Here is an 11,601-nt window from a genome sequence, read left to right on the forward strand (position 1 = left end):
TTAATGATATAAGTTTGCTTGTGATAGAATGCTGCATGATGATCATTTCCTTGCATGATGATCATTTCCTTGCTTAGAACTGGTTGTTCTTTTCATTGTTCAGGACTGATTGTTCTTTATAAAACATGTTCTGATATTTGTATCTGAGTCTTCTCACAGCGATAGGAAGAAGTCAAACAAGCAGTTCTGACCTCCCACACACACACACACACACACACACACACACACACACACACACACACACACACAAACAATCACATATGCACATGCTCATGTCAAATGTATTCATTTTTCTTATGTATAAATAAAGACACGTGCAAGAACAGAGCGCGCATCGCAGGGCCCCCACTCTGGTGCGAGCGTTCTGTGATCGCCCTTGTATACAAGTAAATGCTGCAGCGTCTGTGTGCGTTTCTCCTCTTAGACTCTTAGCTGAAGAAGTGTCTTTAGAATAAATCTCCTGACATTTATTTTGGTCCTTCGTAGCCGGAGCAGAAACATCAGAACTGTTATCTGTGACTCTGTTCCAGGATCCAGCACTGATTCCTGACGCTGTGGGAAGCCAGCACCGAAATCTGTGCACAGCCCTCTTAGACGAGGCCGAAAGACCTGGGACGCTAAAATTCGGATCCAGGCCGGTGTTTTTAGTCTGGTCCACGGCGGTGGGATTCAGTCTGGCAATCCGAACCACCAGTGAGACGTCTGAGGGTGAGAAACTCTATTTTGATATATAAAAGGGCCGCAAAGGTTTAAAGAAACGTGATAAAACAGGTTTAAGTTCGCCAAAAGAACTGTGTTTAGACTGGTTTTAGAAGTAGCCGTTAAATACTTCGTCACAAAATAGGTTTAAGTTCGCCAAAAGGAACAGTGTTTAGACTGGTTTTAGAGGTAGCCGAATTTACTTCGTGACAAATTAAAATATGTTTAGGCAAATTAAAACACGTTGAGACAAAGAAATTAAAATAGGTTTAAGTTCGCCAAAAGGAACTGTGTTTAGACTGGTTTTAGAGGTAGCCGTAAAATACTTCGTGACAAATTAGCGTGCAAATGTCTATGTGTGTATGTGTCTAGAAGTAAGTTGATTTTACAGCACAATACGCTGCTGAACTACTTCTATTTTATTTTGTTCTTTGCTTGAGGCTCACATACTGGTGACAAAGGTTGAGCTTCGTCTCATAAAACTGATACCACTTCACCTCTAGGGTGAAGTCAAAGGCCGTATCAGTAAACCACTCTGAAGTCAAGCGTGTCAGTGAAGGCCCAGCAAAATCTTTAAAAATGGGGAATAAACAAGCAAAATTAACACCTGATGAGGGATGGTTAGAAAACAACAAACGGAGCAGGAATAATCCAAAAAAGAAGGGAGAGGAATGGAGAGGACGACAGGCAAAAAGAGTAAAAGCATTAACAAACAAAGGAGACAGTGACTCAGAACAGGATAGCAGCCCAGGTGAAGAGAATAGTTCAGATCAGGAAGAACATAATAATCCCTCACCAAGTGAAAAATTCAAGATCAAAGTAGAAGTTTAAAAAGGGCTGGAAACAGACCCGACTGAATACATATAGATACAAGAGGAATAAAGTAAAATAAACAAAAGGCTAAATTGATTTAGAACTTAACTGTAATGTATTCAAGTTGATGATAGCAAGGATAACAACCTGTAAACTGGTATTAACAATGACACATAGTTGGGATGAAGACCATGCCCTGAATGAACAGAATGATTCACACAAACACATATTAAATAAATTAGAGAACTGCATAAGGTATATTAAGGTTGTATCATTGTTCAGCCAAGGAAAGTGTGTGAAAATGTAAATGTCTCCAGCTTGGGAAAGGGTGAAACTGCAGATCACCACCCTTGGTGGATACAAATAAAATATAAATAAATATTGTAATATACTATTGCTGTTATATAAAGAGATAATAGCGTTAATAATGAAATAATATTAATATGAAGAGGCACCTCAGTCAGTTATGATGTGAGGTGGATAATTGCTAAAAGTAGTCTGCACCAAGCTTAAGGTTTGCTCAACTTCAGTGCAATGACATATGAGATGAAGAAAATAATTAGTTTAGATATTTTCTTTAAGTGCATAGAAGCACTTGACCTGCTTGAAAACCTGTCATCCTAGATAAGACATTGCTGAAATATAGAGCACACCTATACTAACAACTAATAAGCTAAACCCTGTATATAACAGCTAAAGCTACAAGAGTGAGAAGCTGAATTAAATATGTGGTCACTGTAAGCTGATGAGCAGGTTACACATTTTTAGAGCAGGAGCTGCAACATGCAGCTGTCTGTGAGCTCAGTTTTTCCCCTCATACTTCTGATTTGTTTTGGCAGCAGCCTTTTTGTTTTGTTTTGTTTTGTTTGTTTTGTTGAATTGGAAAAAAATAAATAAATTTGTGATCACACTAGTGACACATAATGATTAGGCATATGATTTACTAATGCAGGTGAAGTTTATTCTAAAATTCAAGGAGAACGAAGAAGAACAGCATTTTCAGTTGTGTCTTTACTGTTGTTCTCCGTGTAGTGCGTGTAGAGTTTTTGCTTTTTGTTTTGTTTTTTGACGTGTTGCTTGAGTGAGGAGCACTTTGACTTCTGAAGTAGCTCTCATCACGCGACCTTGATGATGATAAGTTCAGAGCCAGCTGAGAGCTGGGTTGTCTGCTTTGTTTTAGGTGATAAGGCAGAAAAGTTAAAACTTAGTTTCTTGTCTTGGGAAAAAAAAAAAAAAAAAAAAAAGAAGGGGTTTTGTGTTTCTCAGCCAAGAACAACTACAATTTCATTTTCTGTTTTTGAGAAAGGAGAATTTAAAATAATAATAAATAACAATAATAATAATAATAATGATAATAATGATAATAATAATAAAACAAACAAAGAGTGATGTTTTGTTTAAGTGGTGAAGAAAGCTAATACTGCAAAATACCGTCTAGTGCATGATCTGCGAGCAATAAATGAAATCACTGAAATGATGCCACCAGTAGTAGCAAATCCCCACACTATACTGAATCAAGTCACTCCAAAATAAAACAATGGTTCTCAGTGACAGACTTATCAAACGCTTTCTCAGTGTTTGGCTTCACTTTGAGGGCAGAGACAGTTTCTACTCTACGTAGATGACATTTTAGTGACTGGCCACACAGAGGAGGTGTAAGCAAAATACTATGGCTGTGTTACGTTGCTGAGTTAAGGCCACAAGGTATCTTTAAATAAACTCTAATTATAAAGTCACATACTTAGGGCACACCCTCTCAGGTGAAGGCAGAAAGCTACTAAACAAAAGAAAAGAAGCCATACAAAATGCACCACAGCCACAAAACTAAGCATTTACATTCTTTCTAACTCCCAGTGAACCTGAGTTATGACCTTGGCTCCCTGTTTATCTGCTCCCGTGCAATGTGCTCTGTTGTCTCTACAATGAGAAAAAAAAAAAAAAAAGGCCCTGACTCTCTGAACACAATATTCTCTTTATAACTCAGCAGTATGAAATGACATGAAATAGTGTAACTCACTCACAGCAAATCAGCAGTATAGGATAATACCAACCTATCTAATTAATCTAATGATTTTCACATTCTTTTAACTCAGAAGTATGATGCAAACTAAAACTACATATTGATTACACAAGAAGTATGATGTGGCCTACAGCAGTATCATGATTCACTCATTTTGATTACAGGTATAATGTAATATATAACAGCATAATAATCTCACAACTGCTACAAGCACATTTGCCTTTCTGAACACACGCAAGAGAAAGGCAGCTGTTAAGAAAATGCCCTTTTTGGGTGAGAGAAGCCCACAGGCCCTACATGCAAGCGTACTAACACACATACATGCAATGAAGGACAGCTTATACTATAGCACACACTATGCATGCGCCTATATTTCTCATTGGTGTTAAAGCAGGAAAAACTTAACAGAGTTTTGTTATCAAATGCTGAATTTATCCACTGCTGACATTTAACTCTCCAGCTTGCAAGACAATAGGTGAAACGTTTGTGAAAACAGAGAAGAAAAATAAAGACACAGAGAGAGTCTGGTATGACCAAGCAGTAATCAGACAATAAATTTAGTTGGTAATACAATAAATTGTGGAATGCTTTCTGTTTGATTGATGCAAAACAAGTAATTTACTGTATGAAGGAAATTCTCTTTGAACGTGCATTTCTGTTGACCTATCAACTTAGCGCATTATGAGCTGATATGCAAATTAGTTGATTGATACTAGATTTGAAAAATGACTGGATTATAAAATAAGTATATAAGTATAAGTATAAAATAATAATAATAAAAGCGTAACAGAGGGTTGAAATTAGTTTCTTGTTTCTAGTGTGTGGAGGAAGATTTTATCATGGCACACATCTGTTTACATGGGAGAAAACTCGTCATGTGATACGACATTTAGCAATATGCTTCTGATGTTCAGCACATCAGAAGGATGACTCTGAAATTAGAAAGGAAACAATTTTGCTGACAAAGCTGAAAAACAGCAGCAGCCCTAAAAACCACAGTCTTATTAACAACTCATGAAAATCACACCATTCGACTGTCTGTACTGCAGGACGAACAAAAAGCACCACCTAAAGAACAGAAAACAATGGCTAAAGCACAGAGCAGTACTAGACACTGATGACATATTGAAAATAGCAGGAAAGCCCATTCTTCCCAAATCATTACACAAAACAGCCACTCTAGTGAGCCATGGTTTTAAGCCATGGCTCATCAGGAGGGGTAATCCAAGGAATGGTCTTTATAATAAACCGACAATTTTGACAAACAGAGAAGTTGTTTTGAACAATAAACTGCCGCAAGACTGTTCTTCACCTATTTCTTGCAGGTTGAAGCCAGGTGATTGGATCCTTGTCCGAGTACTCCAAAGAAAAAATTGGAGCTCGCCACGGTGGGAAGGTCCATACCAAGTGCCTGCAAAATAGCGGAGAGACCCTCCTGGATACATCAGAGCCACTGCAAAAAGTTGAGATCCCGAGGATTCCACTTCTTCCACAGAAATCAACTAGTAAAGGAAAGTCTCACTCGCGCTTGGTTGCTTCGGGGTGAGGGGGCAGTGCTGATTGGGCCCCCGTAGGGTAAGCCTGCACTCCAATCTCCATCCGATCAACTTAAGGGCAGCCAGGTGCAGGTGTGTACAACCATGGGAAGGTGGACCCTCTTGGTTACCTTGACTACGACGCTCACCCTTACAGGACCCCAGCTGACGCCAACAACAGCTGAACCACGAGGCAGACAGAAAAGATGGACGCACGACAACTCGCACCTAAGAGACATGACGCAAGACCACATCCACTCTTGGATGAACAATGCCTGGTACCGTTATATCCACAACAGGACCAGAACAGAATCGGAAAATACAGACTGTTATGTCTGTTCTCATATGCCCAGCACATCGACACACCCCACACTATATGGTGAATATATGAACAAGACTCAAGCAAAGTGTGCAGCCAGCTTTGCTGACATTGGATCCCAACACAGCCGAATCATCACCAGCGACACAATCCCACATGCTGTTGGACTTAGTAATGGAACATGTGATCAACTCTTCTGGATCGATTTCAATGTGACAAACCGGAATACATCCATCCACTTCCCAGTGTTTCTGGACCAACTCCCAGGAAGAACCACTCCATGTGTTATCAACAAGAGAAAGGTAACACACCGTTGGAAACACGACAAACTGCGTCCAAACTGCAGTCCACGGAGAGGCGCCCCTGTGAATATGGTGGACCTTCTAACGGCACGTACTGGGTGCAAGGAATGGCCTGGCTATGTGGACAACGGGCATATTTCATACTGCCCCCAGGCTGGACAGGAACATGTGCTCCTATATTCCTGTCAGACCACACTTTCAGGATGACCGCAGTAAACATCACTTCTACAGCACGCCGAAAAAAGAAGATCTCACGTTCCCTAAACTTCAACCACATGACCCGATATGGGAAGCAACGTACCTGAGGAATTCAAACTGTGGACTACCGGACAGAAAGTACTCCACACATTGTTCCCCTGGGTGGGAACTGGAAAAAACATGCTGAGGATCGAAACTCTGGACTACCGCTTTGGACTCTTCTTGAACGCTTCGTGCAAGATCAACGAACAGCAGAATCAGGAAATCAATGCATTACGGATCGCAGTGATGCAACATCGAGTAGCTTTGGAGATGATACTAGCAGAGAAAGGGGGACTTTGCGTCCTCTTCAACAACACCTGCTGCACTTACATACCAGACAATGTACACTCATCAAACATAACTGACGCCCCGAATGCCTTGGGACAGATCCAGCAGGCCCAAAATCAGGACTATGTGAGTAATACAAGTGACTGGTTTTCTTGGCTTTACACTGGCTCCTGGCTACAGGTGCTAAAAAGACTACTACTGCCTTTTCACTGTGCAATACTTTTTGTTAATAACCAACGGTACAGTAGACTTCAATACTTGAAATACTTGCAATTCCCTTGTATTTGTATTTATTCTATTTCTACCTTTTGTATACTCTTATTTATATATATGTCTCTGTATTTATATATGTGTATATATAGTATTCTGCTCACATTCTGTAGCTTCTGTCGGTGCTGTGCTATTTGGAAACCGAATTTTACAGTTAATAGGATTAATAGTTTTATCTTATCTTATCTTATTCATCGGAGCTGGAGTATTTTTACTTTTATTTTGTGTTTTGTAACATGTATCCTGCCATGTCTAAAACTCATGATTAACCGCATAATCGTTTCCACTGTAGCTGTATACATTGCCGTGACAAATGATGATGGTGATGACCCCGACCTGTTGGAATGTGAAGACTTTGTGTGATTAAAGATGATGTGACAGAAAATGTACAACAAGATGTTACATACTGATATCTCACTTACAGTGTTGGGAAGGTTACTTTTATAATGTATTCCATTACAGAATACTGAATACATGCCCCAAAATGTATTCTGTAACGTATTCCGTTACGTCACTCAATGAGAGTAACGTATTCTGAATACTTTGGATTACTTAATATATTATCGTGCTGTTTACAACTACGTGAATGTCCTATTGCTGTGATTTATTACTGATACTGAAGGTCCGCGGCTCCGAACCGTAGTAAAGGGACCTCTGGCTAATACGGTGGGTTCCGTGTCGGGCTGGTAGCCGAAAACTAGCTTTACTTTGTTGTCTGGGTCAACTTTGCTTGCCAGACACAGAGAGAGGCGTTGAAAGACTGCCCCAACGGAACTTATTTACACGAACACAGTGTACAGTTCAGTCTTAATAGCTTACTTACAAATGGGCTCGTCAGGCACTCTTCTTGGCTGCAGTGGTTATTATTATATTTACATGCTTCCAGCTCCCGTTTTTGCTCCGTGACAGCTCGGACTTTTCCTTTCTCTCCTCCCTCGCTCACAGACACATAACGTGTATGGCAGTCCATTCTCGCTGCAGCACGGACTACACTGCCCATGAGGCTACATTCTTTAGGGCCATCCTGTAGCATTCTGCCTTTTAGCTTAGCACAACAACAACAACAAAAAGCGCTCTCACCCAGGAAACACGCAGAGAGAGAAGCGTCACTCTGTAACCATGGCAACCGTAACGCTGCCGCCTGGAACAACATTACGTAGCTGTCAAACAAACCCAAACAGTCCTGACCCGCAACAATATGAAACAGGGAAGTACCGCCGTGTAATCCATTTATTTCAACAAAGTAACTGTATTCTGAATACCACCTTTTTAAACGGTAACTGTAACGGAATACAGTTACTCATATTTTGTATTCTAAATACGTAACGGCGGTACATGTATTCCGTTACTCCCCAACACTGCTCACTTAAAGGTTATACTGACAACAGGAGGGAATGTCAATAGAAAATTGTATGTTTTAGTCAGTATAAGCTTTTAATGATATAAGTTTGCTTGTGATAGAATGCTGCATGATGATCATTTCCTTGCATGATGATCATTTCCTTGCTTAGAACTGGTTGTTCTTTTCATTGTTCAGGACTGATTGTTCTTTATAAAACATGTTCTGATATTTGTATCTGAGTCTTCTCACAGCGATAGGAAGAAGTCAAACAAACAGTTCTGACCTCACACACACACACACACACACACACACACACACACACACACACACACACACACACACACACACACACATACAAGTAAATGCTGCAGCGTCTGTGTGTGTTTCTCCTCTTAGACTCTTAGCTGAAGAAGTGTCTTTAGAATAAATCTCTTGACAGTTCAATACTTATTTTACCCGCTGTACATGACATCCATCAACAGACAAAAAGATGATTAAATATCTGACTGCTTTCCTGTAATAAAAAAACAGCAGTTTGCAGTGTTTGTCAAGTAAAGTGAATCATAGTTTTATTGACATGAAAGTGCTCAAGGAGCCCCGATCTCCTTGCTATCTGTATGTGGACACCATCAATCATTAAACATTGTAGCCAGTAGGACTGGAGTCTTACTTACAGACACATACTGTATACTCAATCCACTCTATCATTTTGTGAATAAAAGAAGAACACAATCTGTATTCCCTGCAATCCAAACTGTATTATTCAAAATAATCAGGGAGATATTTACCTGGTTTTGGAGATATCTTGTTTCTAATGAGTACATGAATGCAGCCTGTGGCACACACAAACACACACACACACCAAAAAAATAAAAACAGAAAGAAAAGAACAACATAGTCTGAGCTGCAATTATTTGAAACATTTTATTCTAATGTGATTAGACTGGGACTCATCCTGTTTGGTAGTGACAGCTTGTTTCATCATCAAATACACCTGTACAAGGGGAAAAATAAGTAGAGCTATGCTGTACTAGGTAAGTTAACCAACTAAGTAAGTGTCCAGCAGAGACTTTATAGACTCAACGATTTCTACTTAAAATAACTCGACCACTAGCTACTTAAAAAACAGGGTTGAATTTATCTAGCTGACTAGTTAGCCCACTTTGGAGAAGATTTTAATGTGGGGATATTTGATTTCTGTGTCTGGGATTAGCAAGGCCTCCTTTTTGTAGGTGTATTTTTATTTGGAAGAGTGACTCTAAATCTATCTTAAAACATTAATAAAAGGGACATGTAAGGAACAATCTGGTATGCCTCCCAGGAGATGCATGTCAGCCTGTTCCTCTCTCCCACTTCGATGACTTTCCACCTGGTTCAATTTTGTGCCTTTTGTGTTGTACACACACACACACACACTTAGCCTTAGACATACTTACAGGAAGTGCAGGCATAAAGATCTTCACATACATCTGACACAACCTTGAGAGAGAGAGCGCGATTTTATCCCATCAAAATGAACACATATTTTAAAATTCAAGAAAGCATGAGCGGATTTTGACGGCTGACCTTGCCACCTCTGGTTCTTGTCTGACAGCCAGCAGAATCGGCTCTGTGTTAATAAGGATGGCCCAGCAGGGGAAGCAAGCCAGGAGCAAAATGAGGATGGCCCTCTGCAGAATAACTCCAATTTTCAGCAGGTTATGGCTTCCAAAGGTCTAAAAGCACAGAACAGTTTAGTCTGCCATTACTATTGTTAAACACCATCTTACCTGATGATAAATTATTTGTGATGGACCAAAAATTCATACCTGAGAAACCAGAGTATCACATGCTGATGCCAAACCACTACCAATAGATATACCTGTAACATTAATAACCTGGAAATACATTAGAAAACATTGGTGGATTAGATGTCACTATTCTATTGGCAGTGTTGGGAAGGTTACTTTTAAAATGTATTCCACTACAGAATACTGAATACATGCCCCAAAATGTATTCTGTAACGTATTCCGTTACGTTACTCAATGAGAGTAACGTATTCTGAATACTTTGGAATACTTAATATATTATCATGCTGTTTACAACTACATGAATGTCCTATTGCTGTGATTTATTACTGTTACTGAAGGTCCATGACTCGAAACGTAGTAAAGGGACCTCTGGCTACGTCGGGTTCGTGTCGGGCTGGTGCCGAAAACTAGCTTTACTTTGTTGTCTGGGTCAACTTTGCTTGCGGGAGACAGAGAGGCGTTGAAAGGCTTCTCCAACGGAACTTATTTTTTTCCGGAGGAAAACACGAACACAGTGTACAGTTGAGTCTTAATAGCTTACTTACAAATGGGCTCCTCAGGCACTCTTCTTGGCTGCTGTGGTTATTATTATATTTACATGCTTCCAGCTCCCGTTTTTGCTCCGTGACAGCTCGGACTTTTCCTTTCTCTCCTCCCTCGCTCACAGACACATAACGGATATGGTAGTCCATTCTCCTGCAGCACGGACTACACTGCCCATCAGGCTACATGCTTTAGAGCTATGCCTGTAGCATTCTGCCTTTAGCTTAGCACAACAACAACAACAAAAAGCTCTCACCCAGGAAACACGCAGAGAGAGAGCGCGTCACCCTGTAACCATGGCAACCGTAACGCTGCCGCCTGGAACAACAGAACGTAGCTGTCAAACAAACCCAAACAATCCTGACCGCGACAATATGAAACAGGGAAGTACCGCCGTGTATTCCATTTATTTCAACAAAGTAACTGTATTCTGAATACCACCTTTTAAACGGTAACTGTAACGGAATACAGTTACTCATATTTTGTATTCTGAATACGTAACGGCGGTACATGTATTCCGTTACTCCCCAACACTGTCTATTGGTTCAATCACTTAATAAAAGGTGACTGTATGAATTTCACTTACTGCAATGGCCAGAGACACTCCTGCCAGCTCTGTCTTCCCCAGATGGCCACAAAATATTGTACTTACAAGGCTCAAAGAAAAATTCATGAGCTGGGATATCATCTGATAAGGAAATTCAAAATGAATTAAAAGTTGCCAGGAAAACAAAAACAGTGTTATTAAAAACTAGTAAATCACATTGTGAGGGGCTAATTTGGTCCAATATGGCACATATTTTGGTATCAATCAATGACTGTAGAAAAGGGTCAAAATCTTGGTATCGATACACATAATCAAATGCCAACGTATTATTTTATTATTATTATTTATTATTATACTGATTATGGATCCCTGGAGCTTACGGACTGAACAACCAGCGTCTATTTAAATACAGGATACTTACCACTGGTACTGAAAGTTTTGACAGCTCTTTTATTTCGCTCTTGTAACCAACAGGAACCAGCATGCGGATTCTCTTTAATATAAAACATTCTCTCCATGAGGAAATAGGTGCGCTCTCTGCCCCGGTATCCATGTTTTCGTGGGGAAGGGGTGAGTCAAGGATCTCTGCGTGTAGACTTTATGATGAAAGTGGTTGAAAGTTTGCTTTATGAACCGCGTGAGAGGAGCGCACGTCAAGCACTTCCCGTAAAGTCAGCTGGTCGTGACGTCGAAAAATGAATTGGGAACTGCTTTGACCACGTTTTGTCGAGCCTTCAAAGGCTGTCCACGTTTATGAATCGTGTGGATTGCACCACATTCACATTAGCGTGTGGGAAAGCTTAGGTCTGAAACTCTTATTCTCAGTTCTGTCTGAATATTGCACAAGCGTAATCGTGTTAAAGGTTGACTAAAGGTCAGCTATTAGAGTGCC

At 40.2% G+C, this 11,601-nt stretch overlaps 1 protein-coding gene across 1 annotated transcript in view; it reads right to left on the bottom strand.

Moving 5' to 3' along the window:
* The window catches only part of slc47a3 (solute carrier family 47 member 3), an 18,444-nt gene extending 7,110 nt beyond the window's left edge, over positions 1-11,334 (bottom strand). The window contains exons 1-6 of the mRNA XM_039598160.1: positions 11,131-11,334; positions 10,749-10,850; positions 9,637-9,705; positions 9,395-9,543; positions 9,265-9,307; positions 8,617-8,661 (exon numbers count right to left, since the gene is read on the bottom strand). Of these exons, the coding sequence (XP_039454094.1) occupies positions 8,617-8,661; positions 9,265-9,307; positions 9,395-9,543; positions 9,637-9,705; positions 10,749-10,850; positions 11,131-11,262 (540 nt within the window). The 5' untranslated portion in view covers positions 11,263-11,334. The remainder of the gene's footprint in view (positions 1-8,616; positions 8,662-9,264; positions 9,308-9,394; positions 9,544-9,636; positions 9,706-10,748; positions 10,851-11,130) is intronic.
* Between the last annotated feature and the right edge of the window lie 267 nt (positions 11,335-11,601).

The sequence above is a fragment of the Oreochromis aureus genome, linkage group 14 (assembly GCF_013358895.1).
Source record: "Oreochromis aureus strain Israel breed Guangdong linkage group 14, ZZ_aureus, whole genome shotgun sequence".
Taxonomy (NCBI): Eukaryota; Metazoa; Chordata; class Actinopteri; order Cichliformes; family Cichlidae; genus Oreochromis; species Oreochromis aureus.